The following is a 23,349-nucleotide window of genomic DNA, read 5'->3' as shown; positions in this document are numbered from 1 at the left end:
AGAGTTAATGCAGACTTTAAGTGCTGATTTTCATATTTAAATTTGAATAATGTAATTGCTTTGTATGCAATAGATCTGATAAGACCAGACAAAACATTTTTTAATGTTTAAAGAATCAGAAAAAACTTATTCCATAATGAAATAAAACTCGATATATTGTATTTTATACAAAATATGAAAAAATTAGATATCTAAGTACCCTTTTAAAATTGTTCAATCACGACATGTTTTGGCTATAATTCCCATTAATTTATCTATAATGGTTTTTATTTACGATCAGTCACATATTAACTATGAGAGCAGTATTTAATCAAGTAGTTATTCAATAAAAACAATCTGATTTTCATAATAGAATAGGATATGTTGTCTTTTCTTCTTATATAGTTTTACTAACACAAATTTTACGTTTCGATACTCATGTTTCAACCAACGATGAAGCCTTGAGCATTGTAATTCAAGTCAAGTATTGAAGAGTCAACTATCCAAGTAGAACATACAACATATACTATTGCATTATAGAAATCAGATTTGTTTTATTGAATAACTACTTGATTAAATACTGCTCTCATCGTTAATATATGATTGATCGTAAATAAAAACCATTGTGAATAAATTAGTGAAAATGACAATTGTTTCATTTAAGTTTTATTGCTACTTTTCTTTGCTGTACATGAAATACATTAGTTGAATAAATTTATTTAGGCAACTCATTATTTTGTTGATATATAAATTAATGCAAGACCATCTTAACACGAGGCTCGTTTGCTAGTTGAATTCATTTTTTTATATTCATTTCATTCGATACCCACATAAGTTTTACTTGTGTGTGGGTGAAGAGATGAGAGATTATAATTATATGGTCTAAAATCCATGCCCTTCGTTGATTCAAGACGCAAGCAATACAACCATGTGCCGCCTGCCTTTGATCATTGTATCCACTATGTAAATCATCCGAGTTATTGAAATTTACCTATCATAACAAAACATTAAGAGTTATTTGATTGAATTTTACCAAAACAACTTTAAACCCGAAATAATAGAAGTTTCCCGATCATAATACTTCAACATGGGATTTGCGGATTAAAATAAATAAAAGATTCGAACTGATGAGTTTAAAAGCTAATCATGTACCGTACGTCAATGAAGGGAAATATATGATATAGTTTGTGAGTAAATCTTCAAGATCCGTATCAATATTGTTGGAGTTTACTATTCACTTTACATTCAGTTCGTTAATCATAATTTATTGAAATAAGTTCAGGAGATATTCATGACTGCTGCATGTTTTTATTTATTTTATTATTACCATGCTGTTTCAAATAACTGTTTCCAATACAATACATGATTTCAAGTCACACTAGACGAACTTTAAACCAATTCAGGAAAAACCTTATAAGGTGATGTATTTGAAGAAGAGGTTGTATATAACAGTAGGAAAAATCGGATATGGTTTTATAGTGGATGCAACGATCAATATCTTAGCATTCCCATCAGATTTCTATTGAATTGGGAAATAAAAAATATGCGTAAGTTCATTCTATTCATTTCATTTGAAACTAGATACATGAAAAATGTCTCCACAATCTTGTGAAGTAATGGATTCTGCTAATTAGTATTAAACATTCGATAAAGTTTTACATGAACACATGGGAAATCAATACAAGTGAAAGTGTCAACACATATTCAAAGAGCAGTGTGATATCAATATTGACAAATCATTGCAATTCCCACACTATTTGACTGGCCAAATATGAATAATTGTGAATTCTTCAATGGCAATAGTTGAGTTCCAACACAAGAAACATCTATGCAAACTCTCATTGAATAGAAACATGTACTGTGATTACTTTTCAAAAATCATAACTACAAATTCTTGGGTCAAATATTGACGACTAAGGTTCTACTATGGATATAGTAGTGTTAGTCGAATAATTTCTTCCACATAAAACAAATAATCACTAATGAGCATGCAGTTACAAAGCTAATCACAGTTACAAAAAACATAGCATTCAATAATAATTCATTTCATTGCTATTAATAGTGGAATGGGGACCAGCTCTTATTAACACGTCTATTGCAGTTCTATCAATATATTTTTATTAATTAGGAAAATTTTCAGAACGAGAATATTTTAGGCAATATTTATTTAAGGAAACAGGATTTGATAAGTTTTGAAAAATTTTTATAGATTTTAAGTTAGTATAGATTTCACATTTTTCTCAGGATTTAATGGATGTACAAATGGAATATTATTCAGGACATTCTTCAAACAAATAAAATCGGGCATATTTTGAAACTTTCAAGCCTAATTAGATGTTATGCACAATTATTGTCAAGATTATTATTGCTTATTAGGAAGGAATCCTCACCATATGACGTCAAGTTTTCATTTCTCATTTTCAGTTTGAATCGCAAAGCAAAATTTGCCCTACAATATATTTTTATATTAATGTTTTATTAGTAGTCTTATCATTTTCTTCAACTTTATTCATAAATATTTACAAATTTATTATATTACATGTATATCGTAGAACCCAAGACATGAATGAAATGTATTTTCAAGTTAAAATTTTACTTGATTAGTGTAATTGAATAATGATTATAAGATATTATGTTATTTAAACCATTGATTTATAAAATTATTTCTTCTCCGACCATGTTGAAACGTTTACTTAGAACTTTCGCAATTTATTCGCCCAGCTATTTTTTGAATCATTTCTCTAAATCGTTCAATTAGGCTGTTATCAATCAAATTGATTAAACTTAATCATAGCGGGTTCATGAGCCAATCGGAATCAAGATCTTGACAGAAACACTTTCGTGAGAGAAATAACTGTTGATCTAAAATCAGCTGATTACATCAATCTACTGCATCAGAAATAGTCAGCACATATTCTATTATAGGTTTATTTCAGAGCTTATAGGCTCAACTCACACTTACGCGACTCAGGTCGAGAAGAGACTCGACTCTAGTCGAGAGCATGTGTTTTCAAATGGGTGACGTCGCGGAGACTAGAATAGACTGGTCTGAGTGTCACCATTTGGAAACACATGCTCTCGACTAGAGTCGCGTCTCTTCTCGACCTGAGTCGAGTTGAGCCTAAATGTAATTTTTTTCAAAAATTCCCGAGTTGTTAAGTTTTTATTTCGGTTTTATGGAATATTTTGAGATAACGAACATTTTCAAAATTAAATTAATTAATAGTTGGGGTTTTCTGATAGATAATCTCCAATGTGGATTTGAACAGATTCTTCATAAATTTCAAGAATTCTACTGTTTTAGTTAATAGATTGAAATTCTACAAAAGGCTTAAGGTGAATGTATATTTTCTTCAAACTATAATTCCCACCTAAGTATTGAATAAACGAATATCCAATTCTCAATAAAGCCTATCTCAAGTTTTTTACCTTATGAATAGATGAATAGGAAATTTTTAATACCAAATAATCCACATAACAAGCTAGTTTACACAGCCACATTTATCGTGTTTTTCTATATTATTTGGTCCTGATCCTATCCCAAATTTATTAATTAATTGAGTACTTTGAATACTTTTCTATATTTCAAATTTCATTAGTTCTTCATTTTGAAAGGTGGACTTGAATGTGATGAAGATATTTGGGGTGGATTTCATCCTACATTATAGTTTTCGTCAGACACAAAATAATTATTTTGAAATTGCAGTAAGACATATGCTAAAATTCTAGGGCGAAATAAGAATCAATTGAAGAATATAGCATAGAAGTTTATATAGTTTGTTTGCGAGTTGAAGATATCTTGGATTTTTGTCAAATAAACGTATTTTATTTACAACACTATGGAAATTCTCATATTGGATGGTTAAGATTCGAGAAGTTTTTAATAAATTGAGAGCTTCTTGAAAACATCAGGATTTGATAGCATTTTAATTTCCTCTAATAGGATTCGAAAACTAACGCATCATACTACTTACGCATTTCGATTAGACTTTCTATCAACTATGAAACTATCTATGTGCTTTTATAAAATGTAGTTTGTTAAGAAGTTTCTACTCGATAATTTGCTTTCGGATTTTGCATGGAGAGAGCAACACATTGAGCGACATAGCTTTCAAATTAAGCATATAACGAAGCTATAACATTTACAAGTCTACTGATAAAATTTATTTTCAATTTATCCAGCATTTATTTTTATTTAACATATTTCAAAGAGAGCAAGTATCAAGCATCAATACAGCCAGCTTGAATCATAATCTGGATTGATTACATGTAACGAGTAAGAAAAAGTTTGAAGCATAACATTTGATAACCCTGTGTCTGTCTTTTGATTTTTGTCCAAGTACTCTACATCCAAAATTGGGTTGTGAATGATAACCTCCTTCATAAATTTAATATTCAATTCATGCAAGCACGAGAGAGACATTTCTATATTGGAAGCGCATTTATTTATTCATACAATAAACATTAAGTGATATACGAATCACATAAATGGTTGGGGAAGTAACAGACCCAAAACTGTTCTAACCGAATTCTGAAAAATATGATGTTCTAAAAATTATGTTATAATTTCACTTCGTCAATGTGAGTAGAAATATCAATTTGAGTCAATTCTAATCTCATAAATTCAATTAGAAGGAGCTAGAAACCATGGAATTAAAAATATAACAAATGAAATCATCCTTAGATTAGATTCATCCTAATCCTAACCTGCCTCCAATATCATTGAATTGAATATGAAGTTAATAAGTGAATAATTTCTGTTAAGAAATCTGTAAAATTATCTACTTTTCAGGGTAATATTTGCTTGAGGAGGGACACCGGAAAGAGGTCAACCTGTTTAAGGAAGGAATCATAGAAAGAGAATAATCATACATTTTTGTAGAAAACTAATTATGATTCATGAATAACAATATTTCAACATCCCAAGATTTCTTGATTGCCAGAACTTGACCATGAATGAGATTTTAAATGAGTGCCTTCGATAATTTCCCTATATGATACCATGAGTTTGTTGTCTATCAGTAATATGTATGCAGACACAGTTTGGAAAATAATAATCGAGATAGAACTAAAAGTAAATCATGCAGCAAGAAGAAATTAAAGCATTAATTTTAGCATCCACGAGCAGGCACAAGCACACACCAAACCATTGTTAATCTAATAAATATAAATATTTACACAAGTTTTGCGATCTGATCATTTTCAGCACGTTTATACATAGTTTGTCAAGCACAGTATGAAAAATGGAAAGCTTCAATAGTTTTTATTCATTTCTCTGCCAACAGAAACTTGCAACTTTGGTTCATGCTAGTATTACAAACCATTTAGAGCTATTGACTATTATACTTTTATTTTAATAGTAGCTTTATCACATTTATAAATTATTATGAATTAAAGTGTTCTTTTTAATTAAGAAAACATATTGGTCTATTTATTACATTAGTTATTTTCGCGCATTTCTATTGTTTGTTGAAATAAATTTGAATACTAGAAAGGAGCTTTATTTAAAAACTGAATTAGTTATGAAAGGTTAGTTACACACACATCGAGTTTTGGACGTACAAGTTTTTGCCGTACTTACAAAATCTATTAGATTAACAGATGAAGGCAAACAGATTATGTTTGTCACGTTCCGTTCAATTCATAAGACGGCAAATAATGGAACGTCGAAAAATCGATGTGTGTAACTGGCTAAAGTTATAAAATAAATGCAATCCATTCAATTATTGGCAGTACCCGTACATGATAACATCAAGGTATCGTACCTTACTACTGGAAAAACAGTAATTTGTTATTTTAATATAAGTAGCCCGTTGATATGACCTAGTTGATTATTACCTTTTTTTACAATTTGATTATATAGTGAAGGTGTCAATTCTAAAATACATAAATCAATATTATTTATGGTAGTTTGTAGAGCCCAGTGTTTTCTATACAGTAATCTCAGCTTTGAAGTAGCTGTCATAGCTCTATTATGTAGTTCGAGACTCATCGTCTACTCTATAAGGTAAACTCATGGTTTTTCATGATTATACAAGGTTTGTTTCAAACTCATCTAATTCATGGTGAATACCATTGAAAGGTACAATGAATTTCGAATGGACAGTTCAATATCAGCCAGAAACTCTAATCCCAAAAAACTCTTAAATTTAATGGTTATTTTTTGATTTGACTCCATATGTAGTGCAACTTTTATACATTTTGTTCAGATTCAATGTTCTATTAAATTGTCATTTTTGTTAAGGTCTTTAATTTTGTTATACAATTTGCATGAAAGAATAATATAGATCAAATAATAACCAGAATACACGTATAGATAGAGCTAATTTTTAGAAATAGTTGAGAATAAAAGTATTTTTGTTTGATGAGGATTTGAGAGCTAGACCTTAATCTTCCGTTAATTTAATTTGTCGTTTTAATTCTCAAACTCTCATTACAACTTCATTTTTTCAAGCTCTTTATTTCCAACTTGAAGATAGCATAAATTTGCTGGTGATCAGATCGCTTAGATAGTCAGGCAAATAAGATATGGAGAGATGAAAGCATTCAACTACAAAGCAGTGCAAGCTAGGGTTATCAGTTAAAATATAAGTTAGATCCGAACATAGATTTTCTTTTTCCTTGAGTTGTCAGCACAGGAAAAATGACTAAAGACAGATTCCGATTTCCTAGAGAGCCGAGGAATAAAAGATTAGGATTAGAGGGGAAGCATTGTAAAGAAACAGTGCATTTTATAACCTTCATCTATGAAAATCGTTGTTATCTTCCCGGAAACGGCGATGATTTGAAGACGTTTTTTGATAACTGAAATATACAGCCACACTCTCGAGGCAATATGCAACATTAACATTCATCAACTATTCAGTACACACAGTGCAAGACATATTACAATTTTCGTTAACAATAATATCCTCAAGGTGCATACACATCATTCATCCTTTCGGAGATTGTCACATCGAATACAATATCGACTAATAGAATTTAAGGTTTATACGACTGATGAAATATATAGGGTAGATTTTGTTTGAGGTCTCAACATTATTTATTAAATAGGTGGAAATACATCCATTATGGGTTGGATTATATTAAAGCTCACATAATATATTATAATAGTTTATCTTAAAATATTTAGTTTATCAAGTATATGAGTTTATATTATAATGGGGTGAATTTTGTTACAATAAACCAGGCTCATAGCTTTATGATGAATGATATGAGTAATATTTGGGAGAACAATTAAATTTATAAATAAATTCGACATCTTAATACCAACTAGGAGAATTTATAATAAAAATATTATTTCAAACAACTTTTCTATCAAATTAATTTTGGATAATTCAACACTATAAGGATGATCCATGGAAAATGTGATTGATATGTATACTATTATAGAAGGGACGCTTGCTACAATAACCATTCGTTACAGAAAAGGCATAAGTTATTTAAATATGTACTAATTTTTAGCTGCTGTAGATGTATTTTATTACCGAAAATTTTATTAAAAATATAACAATAATGTGAAAACATGATATTATATTCAATAAATAACACTTTCGAGGATTGAATACAAAGTTTACTTATTTTTATAAAAAAAAAACATTGCAATGAAACTTTTTCCTGTAACAAATTCCACCACAGTTAATTATATTTAAATATAAAGTCTGGGTAAATTATTGATCACCTATTGTATAAACTATTTAAATCCATCAACTGATGAATCGGCAAAAATAACAATTTTATTACTTGGAAAATCAACTAACTTCTATTTCAAATTAGGCGATTTCTCAAGATTTTCTTGCGACTGGAGATTTTTTCAAGTGAAAATTTTAATATCTTTCTTCAAGAAAATTTATCTATTAAAGATAAAAATTGACTGGATTGATAACACTTTTATAAAATCCCTGTTTTTACAAAAAGTTTTTATTTTATTTATGTTCGTCATTCTTTGGTTTAGAATTAGGCTATTATTGTTCAAACGAATTATTATCACAACTTCTGATTATGTTTCCTGGTTCATATTAAATGCACTGAGCAATTGAACAATAGATTATTGGATGCATTTTATGTTAATAACAACTATTTACTACTATTTATCATGATTATTTTAGTGACCATTTTAAATAAAGGGAAGCAATAGCACAGGTTTTATAGTATATAAATTTCTTACATACCGGTTAGAGTTTTATTTTAATTCGATTTATTTTTATACAAAATTGTATAAGTTTAAGTTTTTTAATTACTCGTTCCTATTTTGGAAAACTCTGCTGGAATGATAAATTAACATAGTTCAAACTTATGGGACGTTTCTTATTTGGGAATAAACTAATAGTTTATGTTATCAATAACAAATTATTATTATATATATATCACCGAAGTGACTTTAGGATTAATTTAATACAACGGAAAATTCACTTATAAGAATTAACGGTTATTTACTTGTTTATTGGACTGGATATTACATACTTTATTAATATGTTGAGAGATAACATTTGAAGATCATGAAATTGAGAGCACTAACTGAAGCTATTAATTTCAATTAATTTCTCACTTATTTGTGAACACAAAAATGTGAGACTTTTCCCTGACGAAACAAATTTAAATAGGAACATCTTAATCATTAAAAACCAGTAATTTTTAGAATTGAAGCATGGGATTTAATTAATTCTATAAGAAACTAATTTAACGATTTTTTTAAGATGCTTCTTTTAAACACCTACATTTATTAGAAATTTATCTATTATCTATTCGTAGCACACATTAAATTCTTTAACATTATATAGTTGATTTATTATTAGGAATAATTGATTTATTCTAAGATATAAGACTATTTATAAAAAATATTATTATAATACAATTATTTATGTATTCAGTGAGTTTTCACCTTGTTTTCTGAAAATTTACAACTAAACTTATTAATTAGTCACGTCTAACTCAAACCGAAAATAAATTATTTAAAATTTTACACATTTTACACGAACTAAGAATATTTATGTGAATATTCACAACTCTAAAAAAGGAAACATTGGAATTGAGAATTGAATGATTTTAAGAACGGATTGTTTAGTTTTTAGTTTTAGGAAGGGAAATTAATCACGCTAATTCCAACATTTCCTGAAATGCGAAAGTTTCATTCATAAAATTATTTCAATTCTTATTATTAGAAGCAATTGATCAAGAGGTTACAAAGATTCGCTAAGCCTATGAGGCGGTTCCACTAGAGCGATCAGAAATTTTCTAACGCGATCGCACTAGAAATTTGCTTTCAAAACGTTTGCACTGATCAGTGTCGAATCTGGAACAGGTAGAGTATGTCGCATGTTGTGACGCGTATCGTATAGCACTAGCATCTTATCGTATCGTATCTCTAGGATCCTCATCCGATGTACGGTATGTTAGTGCCTTCCAGATACTACTGCTATACATCAGTTTCAATTCAGTTCACCTACAGTTACATCTCTTACAGATCATTCTTGTAATTTAAACACGTATTCATGTATTATTACTGACATGAGTCATTTCAAGTTGGATCTTTTCTCGTTTTATCTGTTGAATATTACAAAATCATAGTTGTCGATAAGAATTGACATCAATAGGGCACTTGCAAAACAGTATTTCTTGCGGCCATCTTAGCAACCTCTTGATTGTTTGCGACATATTTAATTTATGGGGAATAAATTATCTATTATATTAAATATCTAAATTAATTATTACAGGTTGACAAATATCAATTTCCTGCGTTTAAACAAATTGGGAGAAAGTTATGAAAATAAGTTGAAAGGATTAAGTAATGAATTTATTATATTTGTCAACATAATGAATTTATGGAATTATTAAATTATTTGTTTAAATCATTGCCTCAGCTTTAAATTAATGCTACATTCAAGAAACTGAATTCCAGAATTTAGCTGATCTATGTCTGAAAAGTAGATAATTTACACCAGTAGGTGATTTAGAATTATTTATGAACTATTATTAAAGTTTAAATATAAGATTAAGTTTTAAAAGGTAAATTTAGGAAGCCTAAACTAGACGAATAACAAATTACAGAGTTTTGGAATTTTTACAATTTACCATAATCAATTTAAATCGTCTAAAGATTAAACGTTTATTAAAATTAAACACATCATGTTTCAGTAAGATCCTGTAAGAGTTTAATTCTACACAGTATTACAATATAGATAGAATGAGAATAGTTGTTTTGATACCAGAAGTAGAATATTCTACAGTTCCAAGACGAATATATTGACATTCCAATCCATAACTTAATATTCAGTAGTGACTAATAGAAATAAACATATATTCACGGAAGTATAGCATCCATCATAACAGAGACAGGACAGAGAAGAAGGTTCAGTCAAGAGTTTTATAGCGTAGGTAAGGATAGAAAATATTCAATGGAAATTAAAATATTAAACTTATCTAACAATATTATCAACCTAGCAAGGAATAGAGATAGTCCAATGTGCCGTTTTCTTTATAACATTTCTTAAATATTGTTTAATTGATGAATATTGTGAAATCTCTATCTTCTATCAACTCGAAATAGGTATCAGCAATAATCATCCATCAGCAATACATCTATCTTCAAAGTTGCTGTGCAGATTTGGGGATGTATTTCAGATAATTTATTTTGTTTGTTTTTTCAGAGGAAAGATTGTTGACTGGCACTGTATGAACAAGAGACAATTTAGTTTGTTGTTTAAGTTGTATTTTTCGATGCACTATCGATGACAAGTTGTTACAGCTCAGTAATCGGGTGGTCTAGAAGTTGAATAGAGAGTTCAAGCACCGAAGATGGAGTAGAAATGCGGAAGAGGTTGGATATTTACATGTTATTAGATAGCTGCCAATCCATCAAAATACCCATTTAACCACCACCATGGAGTTGTTGAACCATCCAACAACCATTTTGCAAAGAAAGGAAGTCTTATACTAAGAGGATTTACACTGGGTTCAATTTAGATAATCGTCCTGTAGAAACAGATTATTGACCGGGGATGAAATACTTTCAGTTCATAGACCAACCAAAGTGAACAATCATCGAATAAAATTCTGCAAGAGACAAAAATTGTCGAGAAATCTGTAAGAGACTTCAGAGATACAGTAACATAATACTTATGTTTATGTATCCACAAGTTAACTTAAAACTTATTGAAGCTTTATCCAATTAGTGGCTCAACATTAATCACATTCATTTGAAAAATTAAAAAATGTATTAAGAGATTTAACAACAGAATTTAACTGATCCTGCCACTGGTTTCAAAATAATAATAATAAATAATATCGAAGAGGGAAATCGGATATATACCAATTAACTTTGACATGCCAAAGTTAACGGGAATTCACATTTTTAATCATGGAAATGAACATCAGTTAGGTGACCTCGGACACTGAAACGTTCTTGATAAGTCAAGCAGAGGGTGTGGCTACACTACACACAATCATTAATTCACTTGGGTTGATCTATGAGTGATGTAAAAACTCAGGACACTGATAAAAAAAACACCCAATCCCATTTAAAATGTTTACACCTAGGACCCTTTCCTAACAGATTTTGAATTACATCGATGACCTTGTTTGAAAAATACAGACAATAATATTATCAGTAGTCGAACTCAAAACCTGCACATTGAAATCGCATTCTCGTGTGTCGATTGACGAAGTAAAATCATGAATATATTATTTCTAGCGTTTCCTAGCACTATCAAAAAGACAAAATTGAATAAATAAAATGTGTACAGAAAAGTGTTTACATCAAGTGCAAAGATTTCAAATAAAGTAAATTTCCCAAGTATTTTACCAATTTAGTTCAACACTTATTACAAAATCGCTATGCCTGCCCGAAAATATGAAATATGAGAGACACATATGACTGGATCAGTTTGAAATGAATAAAAGAACCAACATTTCTATCGTCACATCTGGCCAATGCAAAACCACAACGGAATGCATGCATCAGTGTGTATAAAAATTATTACAGAGGAGAAGTAATTTCAATCATTGACATTCATCTACGTTACTAGACAGATTATGCAAGTAGCTGAAATTCGATTTAATAGTTATTTTAGAGAAAGTGAAACGAAAAAATTTTGACACAAGAACTAGAATGTAAATCTAAAAGACCATTTACATGCAGGCTGCATCGAATCGAAACGGAAAATCAAAAAAGGGGAGAATTTTAGAATTTAGTAGAGTAGAGTATACTGATACTAATGAACCTAGTGACAAGTGGAACTGTTGGTCCTTTTGATCACAAAGCCATCACCACTGTTATCAGAGCAAATTAATATAGTACGAATTACAACCCCTACTGAAAAAATTATTGTTTTCAGAAACTGCCTCGTATAAAATTAATTGACAAAATCAAGAAATCTCTGATGAGTCTTCTGATTGAAGATAAATAGATTCATTTGAATCCATCGAAAACTCGTAGGCAATACTAATATTGTGTTCACCATATGTTAAAGAAATCCTAAGACTTATCACTATTCCAACTACATGGGATAAGCGGCAGAATTTATGCAATATTACAACAAAATAATCGTATATATTGATATTTAATTTAAAGGACATAACAACCTGAACCCAATGTAAACCATTTTGGTATTATTGCTAAGTTTTATAGAAATCGCCCAAACAAATAGACGTTTAAAATATTATTTTATAGTTTGACTGGAAGTAAAGACAGTCAAAAACTCGATTCTGTTAAAGATTGAGTTTAAATTGCAAGGATTTAAACAAATATGTTATTTAGGTTGATTCTGAAAGATTTCAGCTTACAATAGATTTTAGTTGTTGAAGTTTATAATTTTTTTTTAATGAATAAAGAGTGCACAATTTAAGGATGAAATTTTGCTGATTTAAGAATAAGAAGATTTAAACAGGACTATGCTGTACATGCAATTATTTATAAGTGATATCTAATCATGAGAAAAATAAGGAAATGCAACGAAAACAAGCAATGAGAATGCGATCTTTACAGCACACTGTGCTATGGTTTATGATGACTACGGTGTTGACATGGAAAAAATGTGGGGAAATCTGGCACTTCCATTTTCGCTAAAATTTCCACAAAATTATTGAATCTAAATAAAACTGAATAAAGATAAAACTTAAAACTGATTGAATCATTGTTATTATTCGTGTAAATTCGATGAATGGATAAACAAATGAGAAATTAATGTGTCATCCCTGGAATGACTTATGTAATAAGTTTTTTAGTTGGAGTAGTCTGTTGGAAAACTCGAGAGAGTAAGATTTATAAAAAATTATTCAAAATTTGAAGGTACTTTTATAATGTGGCTAGACCAAAATATCTATCATAGTTCATCATGGAATTATTGGAGACAGTAAAAAATCCAAGAAGTTTCTACTTCTATGCGAAAAATAAGGAAATAAACATTCGAGCATGAATTGATAGAAATGACTGCAGTTATTACAAATACTGTATGGCAGCTTAAAACCAAAAATTGATTATTTCCTTACATAATTATTGATTTTATAAATAAGTTTATGATATGTCCAGGTGCTCAACTTGATGCCCAAGCTTAAGCATAATATGTGTTTAGTTATATAGTAAATAATAATTAATTGATTACGAAATATTAATGTAATATTTCCAGTCAAGCGGATTTCAAAGTAGGTTTTATTTTTCATAGTAATAAAGTTTTGCAAAAGATAATATTTGTAACAACAAACTTGTAAATTGAAATTTTTGTAAACCATCAGACAGAATACTATTCATGAATAAATTAATATTAAAACTAAAATGGATGATTCTTTTCAGTATACAATACTTAGTATTGTATACTTTGTATACTTTCAGTATACAATTCTTTTCAGTATATGGATGATTCTTTTCAGTTTGTGAGAAGACATCAATAATTACTCAACCCTAAGAAAATTTTATTTGGAAAATTGACTTTCATTTATTTGAATCCATATGTCCTTTTATTCTATGATGAAATTATATTAAAAAAATTATATATTATTATTTGGAACAAACAGCCAATCAATTGGATTCCTAAAATTGATGAAATTTACACCATGGAAGTGCCAAATCTAGCCATGTACAGCGACGTTTGCATACTTATGAATGGCGAGAACAAAATAAAACAATAAAAAATGGTTCAAATTAGGTTCATAGAAATGGTGAACTGTAAACTCGTAATATCATCATAAATTGCCAAGGAAAATAATTTTATTTTAATGTAATACAATAAATTTTATTGATAAGCTCAGGATGTGAGATGGCTTGCAGGGGAATGCTTCATATTTATACTAAGAATGTTTTACAATCTTCAAAAATTAAACAACCTAATCATGAGTAAACGGATACCTTTCGCAAACTCATCGATAGTATCACATACTAGTATTTAGGATCATTTTTTGATGGCTCAGATGAATAAAAATATGTACGACGAGTGAATACTAGTAGAGTTTGGAAAACCGAGTATACGCAGAAATTCATGTGGATATTGTATTGATTATTTGGAAGATAATAATAGCAATCCAAGTAAACCCTTCATAGATTTCTAAATTGGTGAGTAAATACTTCCATAGCAAGGAAATACCCGTAAGATTGCAAGTTAAAATAAGCCCAGATTTTGCCTGCTGTCTGCAAGTAAATACTCAAACATTTCCCAAATTAAGTATAGACTTCATTTGAATCGATTTAATCGGGGTTTAGATACTTACTGGTATTTTAATACTTGTACTAGCTTTTATTCATCCAGCCAAATAGGTTTTTTAGATGAAGTAGTGGACGATGTAGTATTATTAATTGGCGCTATCATGAAAATAATAAAAATATAAGTGCTATTATTCCTAAATTACAAATAAATAATATGCGATGGTGAAGAAAATCGAGTTTTTAAAATGTTTTGTAGGCAACATTTATGAAGCATCCCATTATATGCCAAATGAATTATTTTTTTCGAAGTTTGACAGGATATTTTAGACTATAACCGGAGACATAGTTAATATTTGTTGACGATGTTTAAATGATTGATTTAGCCCCACAAATATGTTTGCAGGTTTTCTGAGGAAGGACTAACATCGAAAAACAATTACTGCTGAGAAGAAAGATATTCGTCAGAAAACAATATTTCACTCATTATAACACTTGGGGAATCTTACAGTCACGACCAGCTATAAAAGATATTAGAAAATTCATGTACACAATCCAAGACCAAAAATATGGAGCTCATTCATAATCGGATCTTCAATCACTTGAGTCCCAATTTGTCTGTTTTATATTTAAGGGGGTTGATATCTATTCAATTTTTAGAGAGATAGTTTAAGTGTTTGATAATCTGTATTATTATTATTATATTATTATTATTATTGATGTCGAGTATTAGTATTGTACATATCACTAAAATAAAATGTTCAAGTGAAAGAATTGTGATAATCCCTGCATATTTTAGAGATCAAATTAAAGGGGATAGTATTACCAAATAAGTTTGAGCTAATTGCTAAGAATAAATTATTAGTGTGTGTGAATTATAGTTCTGTTTTTCGAGCAGCTATTCAATATTCATAGATTGTATTTAAGTGTTAAAATTATAATTCGTATTTTTATCACGGGAATTATCAATCACATAGGTAAGGCTTGTCATAGAAGAATACAATTAAAGCATATATATAAGAAAATATTTGAATATCCTGTTTGTCGGATCAGGGGAGTTGGAATGGTGGCAACTGAAATAGAATGATTCTATTTACCTGGGTTTGTAGGCGAGTTAATCCACGAATCCATAGAATTTGACCAGCTCGAGGTTTCTTATCAGCATTCTCAGGATCAAACTTTTCCTCTCCAAGATTAATAGCCTCTGTGTACTCTTCTGGGTGACCTCTTCCCCATCTGAACAAAGCAGTGACACATCATTTCATGACAATGCAATTTGCACCGTGTTGGGCTAGAATGTTTACAAATTCCACACACGATATTCATCTAGATTGAGACAATTTCAAGTTTGATAATAGGAGAAAGGATCACTAATACTTACTCATGCATCATTCATTTACCTAATAGATTCACACTATGAATTGAACCTTTGGAACTGTACACGTTAGAAGGTTCTCCTACAAGTGAGTAGTTCGGTTTAATTTCTGCGGGTAAAATGTACAAATAAAGCACGTTTCTATGCAAACTATCTTTCATATAAGATCGAGTGTATGGCAAAGCCCCTGACTAGGAGACACATGAAGAGTGTCATGCTGGAGATGAAGGTTAGATTGGTGTCGCGTTTGCATGTCATCAGAGTAACTTATCGAAACAATCTAGGTGTTTTTTATGAGGGGAAGAGAGATAGATAAACAGCTCAAATGTGTTCTAATTACGTCAAAACCTACACAATTCAAAATAATATTTGACAGGAGTCAAGACGAATGAATCCACTGCTCCTTATGCAGAGTTAGCATAGTAACAAGTTAATCAACGGTCATTTGAACAGAACATCGCAATTATAATATATCAATAACATCCACCCTGTTCCAGTTATGATAGATTTCTATTTAATGTATCAGTGTCAGCGCTATGACTGCCCATCTAACGCATTCTTTTTGTTGCATTAAACACATATGGTAAATGTATAAAGTTGATAATAAAATTGAGAATATAATACAGTACTGTGCATAATTGTATATGGGTGTACTCAAATCTAGAATGTCTACCAAAATAATGAGATTGATTTATGGCTGGGTTATTCAAGTGTTAATGAAAAGTATTTATAAGAAACTTGGAAAATGTATGGTAAAATTTGTTACAGACAAGATGTTACAGTATTGTTTCAAGATCTATAGGAGCAAAAATCTGATAATACTTCTCCAAAAATATGTATTCGAGTGCCAGTGTGCTATAATGGTTTGGAAACTAAAATTTACAGTGTTTGTTAAGCTTTTTAATTTTTAGGACTCAAAGTTTACAATCTTCATATTCAGAAGATAACTGTGCTTATAACACAGCAATAGTGGTTGAATATAAAAGCAATAGCAAAAAGCACATGAGAATAATGAAAAATGAACTATCGAAATAATAATATGCAGCGAGTCGATGGTGTTCTGTTTGTAGGTATTTGTGTCTGTCATATGAAAGTACTTCTGTGGATGTCAAGACAAGGAGCAAAGGATTCAAACTCTATTTTACCTAAAATAAAATACGAAAATGTTTTATTGCATTTTACACAATGTCTACGTTGACAGGGATGTGCCAGAAATGAACTAAAACTTACATGCAAAGAACCTCATTGGCTGAAAATCGAAGAGACATGGAAGTTTAAAGGAACTAACCTCCCATGCTTAACTTGTTAATATTGCAATACAGGGTTGTGATACATGTTGTCAGACTGTAGCGCACTACGACTTTATATGATATGAGTTGTATGAGTGAATTCAAGCGCTACATTTTACTTCTCGTTCCTTACCATGAAATTAAAATCTCCATGGATAAACTAATCAGCCTCTTAATTTATTGGTTCTGAACGTGGATATCGGCTGAAGATTCGTTAAAGCTATTTCAGTAGTCCATTGATTCACAATCTGTACATAGAAATAAGATTCGACTGACGAAATAAGCTCCGCCAATTTCTCTCCTAATTTCTTTTCCACAATAACAAAACACACACAAGAGTCAACTTTACAATCACTAGCGCCTTTTTCAACTGAAAACACACTACAGTTCGGCTAGGTAATCGACATCTACTTTTTCAATAGTAAAAGTATCTTCAGTGCGTTAAATCAGAATACATAGGAAACAGTCGATTTTGAAATCTCACACATTAAAATCACCAGCTAAATGAGAAAGAAAAACAAACATTAATAGCAATTAAATAACCACTAACATCACATTCCTTGCATGGCTACTACATTGAATCATACCTTCATCAGCAATCAAACATTGATTATACCTTCATCAACAAAAATTGAGAAATTTACCACTAATAATATCGAGGACAGCATAGTCATGTGTTCAAGATTCCAGATTAATCGGCTCTTTATTTATTGTGGAAAACTTCTGTAAATCATACATTCTTTGTGCATTCTACATTAATGTAAATGGATGTATTTCATAGATTCGATAATAATTATATAATTCCCCATTTGTTTTAAAGAGATCCCCAAAAAATAACGGTTACTAATATGGAATCATTCCTAATAATGTCACATTCTTCAATCAGCCAAAATAATTAATTTCAAATACATTTCCTCACTCAAAGACTGACTTGATTTTATTAAAACACTATATATTTACACAAAGATTACCTATTTACAAACTGTGAATCGACCAAGGAAATTCTAGGGGCAAGCAGGATTGAACTGAATAAAAAACTAGTAAAATTACGATTAAATCAAACTTTCAGTATTTTTTTACGTTCAAAGATCATGTACGCTCATTTAATTTATAAGTTTAATGACTAAGAAACGGAATCCAACCCACTATCTCTACAAACCTGAGTGTCTATTTTACAATCTTAAATACTGCACAAATTTTACTGAGATTAGTTTCCCAAACCATATTATTCCCTTCTTATATTATTGAAGAGTTCTGTTTCTATCAGTTTTCATTCAGAAAGTTCCTCTATTATCTTCAAAGCCGATTCACTTATTTGGGTCAGCATGAGAAAAGCAAACGCAAAATAAGTCACTTGTTGTCTTCCCTTGAAAGGTTAGAATGGAATAACTTTATTATTTGATGAAGTTCTACAGCACACACGATGAAAAACGGCTTAATTTCACTATAAAAGATAGTCAAAGTAAACGAAAGACGTCGCAGAAAACCAGCACCTGATCTAAATCTCATTAGCGGTCTATTTCTCTTTAGTAATAATTTTTCCTGGTCCTGAAATAGAGTCCTAGTAAATAGAAATAGAGTCCTGGTCCATATTTTGAGTTGTTCGCATCTTCAAAATTTACAACGTAGGCTGAACTACATTTAAAAACATTGTTAATGATGATACTGAAATTTATCAATTCATTGGCAAATTCATGAGAACTCACTTCAGAACAATGGTGAAATGTTGCTATTTAAACTGCCTATCCAATGGTGAAATGTGTTGCAGCTGTTCTTTTATAAATTTGAAATGTGTGGAACTGAATGGAATGTAATCAAATGAAATTATTTTAAAAATGAGACATTGAGAACATTTTTTGACTTAACACTCCGCTTAAAAAAACGAATTTTACAATATATTTTTAAAAATTAGTGATACACATTGAAAGCCTGATAACTATAATAAATATACTGTATTAGAGGGATTACAACAGGAGTGAGTGAGAGTGAATGAGAGAGAGAACGAAAAACTTTACGAATAAAAAAAAAAATATAGGAACTATAAGATTGAAATGCTATCCAAATTTGAATTATCGGTCTAGTATAGTATTCCAAGGTATTTGCGTTAATGTCTTTGCAACAGGGTTGTATATAAGAGCCCCCCCGAAATAATGAATATGAAGAAAAATCAGTACAGTAATTACAGAAAAAAAGTACAGTAATCTGAATTTTTGACGGCCTGACGGTAAAGTAAAAAGGGCGTTTAGCGCAAATTACCCACTGAATATGAGCAGCAAAACTGTTATAAAGTATTATGAGGTGTTACTTAATCTAGCATTAGCCTTGGCCCCCTCTAAAAATATATTATATATAACGTCACTGCTTTGCAAAATAACTATTTTGGAATGCATAAATTAATATAGAGTAAAAAATAAATGAATGAATAAATGAATTTATTTAATATTTTGAACAAAAACAAACAACTGAAACCACTCGAAATAATAGCTACAAAACGAGTACAACAAACTGAATTACATACATGAAATTTTAACTAATTCAACTGAAAAAATTGAAATTGAAGAATTCTCTGGAATAAATTTTGTTTTTGAGGATTTCTTGAATATTCGCAACAGAAACTACTTGAAATAAAATCTACATGAGGAGTATAACAAACTGGGTTACATGAATGGAATGTTGATTAATTGAAATAAGAAACAATAATTATTTGAATTTGTAGACTTTTCAGTAATACATTTAACAAGTAATTAATACAGCGTAATGTATACACTGTTCTTGAAGGATTTGTTAAATATTTTAAACAGAAAAAACTTGAACTAACCTACATAACGAATATGAAATAAATGGGTTACTTGAATGGAATTCTAATTCAACTAAGAAACAATTATTATTAGAAATTGTAGACTTTTCAGCAATACATTTAACAAGTAATGAATACAGCGTAATGTATACACTGTTCTTGAAGGATTTATTCAATATTTAAAACAAAAAAAACGACTTTAACTAACCTACATAACGAAACAATAATTATTTGAATTTGAAGAAGTCTTGGCAATAAAATTTATTCATGAGGATTTACTTGATATTTTCAACAAAAACCAACAGCAGAAATTACTTGAAATAAAATCTACATGACGAGTATAACAAACTGGGTTACAAGAATGGAATGTTGATTAATTCAACTGAGAAATAATAACTATTCGAATTTGAAGAATTCTCAGCAATGAATTTAACAATTAACTAATAAAGCGTAATGAATGCACTGTCCTTGAAGGATTTATTAATATTTTAAACTCAAACGACTTCAACTTATACCTACAAAACGAGTATAACAAACTGAACTACTTGAAAGGAATGTTAATTAATTCAACTAAGAAACAATAATTAATAGAAATTGGAGACTTTTCAGTAATACATTTCACAAGTAATGAATACACTTTTCTTGAAGGATTTATTAAATACTTTAAACAGAAACGACTTGAACTAACCTACAAAACAAGTATAACAAACTGGGTTACTTGAATGGAATGTTAATTAATTCAACTAAGAAACAATAATTATTTGAATTTGAAGAATTCTCTGCAATACATTCAACAAGTAATTAATACAGCGTAATGTATACACTGTTCTTGAAGGATTTATTAAATATTTTAAACAAAAAAAAAAAAAAAACGACTTTAACTAACCTACATAACGAAACAATAATTATTTGAATTTGAAGAAGTCTTGGCAATAAAATTTATTCATGAGGATTTACTTGATATTTTCAACAAAAACCAACAGCAGAAATTACTTGAAATAAAATCTACATGACGAGTATAACAATCTGGGTTACAAGAATGGAATGTTGATTAATTCAACTGAGGAATAATAACTATTCGAATTTGAAGAATTCTCAGCAATGAATTTAACAATTAACTAATAAAGCGTAATGAATGCACTGTTCTTGAAGGAATTATTCAATATTTCGAACTCAAACGACTTCAACTTATACCTACAAAACGAGTATAACAAACTCAGCTACTTGAATGGAATGTTAATTAATTCAACTAAGGAACAATAATTATTTGAATTTGAAGAATTCTCTGCAATACATTTAATAAGTAATGAATACAGCGTAATGTATACACTGTTCTTGAAGGATTTATTAAATATTTTAAACAGAAACAACTTGAAGTAACCTACAAAACAAGTATAACAAACTGGGTTACTTGAATGGAATGTTAATTAATTCAACTGAGAAACAAAAATTATTTGAAATTATAGAATTCTCTGCAATACATTCAACAAGTGATGAATACAGGGTGATGTATACACTGTTCTTGAAGGATTTATTAAACATTTAAAACAAAAAAAAAACGACTTTAACTAACCTACATAACGAATCAATAATTATTTGAATTTGAAGAATCCTCGGCAATAAATTTTGTTCTTGAGGATTTACTTGATATTTTCAACAAAAACCAACAGCAGAAATTATTACTTGAAATAAAATCTGCATAACGAGTATAACAAACTGGGTTACTTGAATGGAATGTTAATTAATTCAACTAAGAGACAATAATTATTCGAAATTGAAGAATTCTCTGAATTAATTGATACAGTGTAATGTATACACAGTACTTGAAGAATTTATATAATATTTTCAACAGAAACAAACAACAGAAGCTACAAAAAATAATACCAACGAAATGATTAAACCAAACTAAGTTACTTAAAAGGAATATCAGTTACTTCAACTGGGAAATAGCAACTGAATGAAATTGTAGTATTCTGCAATAAATTTAGGCTATAGCTTCTGATCTTCTATCTTCAAATTCTTTTCAAATTCTCTTCAACAATAAATTTAGCCTAGATGGCTACAATTTCTATCCTTCTATCTTCTATAACGTAACGTCTGAAAACAGAAACAACAGAACATATTCGATGTGAGTGATTGATTATTTGATAGAGTGAGTGAGAGTGGAAGAGAGAGAAAAAAATATGTATGAATTAAAAAAATATAAAAATCTAAACAATATAGGAACTATAAGATTGAATTGCTATCCAAATTTGAATTAGCGGTCTAGTACAGAATCCCAATGAACGTTTACATCCCGAATATAACATCTATGACCAATCCTCACACAAAAATAAAATAATATTAATTTCATTTAAATATAAAAAAGTATATTTTGCAACATTCACACCAGACACCGAATCAGTAAAAAATAACGTTTTCTGGAGCAGAAAATTAATAATTGGTACTTACGATAAAATTTTCGGTATTTTTCTAGTAGGAACAGTAGTGACAATTTGACCCCAGAGCAGGGTTCCAATACCAAAGAATAAGCACCATAGCCACTGCTCCAATGAAAGTCCTTTGGTCGAAAACGCTTCTCGTCCCATCTCCACAATCACAACCTGTACATTACAAACATCATATAAATACATGCATAATAGAAGAGAGAGAAGCTGAGTTCCACTGGAAATGGAAAGCTGGTGGGCAAATGAAAAGAGCTCAAAGCCACACAAAAATGACTAAGGGCCGTTTGCACAGTGTAAGTTTAAGCTAAAGCTTAAACCAAATCTGGATTTTTTTTTGTTTAAACTAAAATTCCGTTTGCACAGTATCAGTTTAAACTCTGGGAAAGTTTAAACCTCCAAAGCAGGAGGTTTAAACCAAATAATTTGGATTAACTTGAAATCTGTAAGGATTTGATGGGGAAACAGCTGATAGTAAATTATTTTTCGACTGTTGTTTTTAATGCTTCTGTAGACGATAATAATTATTATTTATTTAGGTTTATTTGAATGTCAAAATAATTGTAATGGAGGAATTGATAGAAGTTTTCAATGCGATTGATAAAGATGACTGCGAAGAAATTTTGAAATTATGACTGATATATTATAATAGCCGTGAGGCCCATTGACGGCTTAAATTATATTCCCAGGCGAAGTGGAACTTCCCTCAGGGACTACCCACCAATAAGTCATATTATCGGAAATGTATTATCTAAAAATAAAACTGAAGGTAACTGGTGAGGATATTAACATTCTTATATAGAATATAGAGCAGATTAGGCTTAAATTTTGCAGAA

At 29.8% G+C, this 23,349-nt stretch overlaps 1 protein-coding gene across 15 annotated transcripts in view; it reads right to left on the bottom strand.

Annotated features, from left to right (window-relative positions):
- The window catches only part of LOC111043351 (plasma membrane calcium-transporting ATPase 2), a 406,771-nt gene that overhangs the window by 44,443 nt on the left and 338,979 nt on the right, over positions 1-23,349 (bottom strand). For all 15 annotated transcript variants that reach the window (XR_005573144.1, XM_039442413.1, XM_039442410.1 and 12 more), the window contains 2 exons: positions 22,521-22,672; positions 15,706-15,844 (listed from right to left, as the gene is read on the bottom strand). Coding sequence is in view for 14 of the 15 variants with exons in the window: in XM_039442413.1 (XP_039298347.1) it covers positions 15,706-15,844; positions 22,521-22,672 (291 nt within the window). In the remaining variant the exon portion in view is untranslated. The remainder of the gene's footprint in view (positions 1-15,705; positions 15,845-22,520; positions 22,673-23,349) is intronic.

This window comes from Nilaparvata lugens, chromosome X (assembly GCF_014356525.2).
Source record: "Nilaparvata lugens isolate BPH chromosome X, ASM1435652v1, whole genome shotgun sequence".
Lineage (NCBI taxonomy): Eukaryota > Metazoa > Arthropoda > Insecta > Hemiptera > Delphacidae > Nilaparvata > Nilaparvata lugens.
The sequence above is the reverse complement of the archived record's forward strand: the minus strand, read 5'-3'. Positions and strand labels throughout refer to the sequence as shown.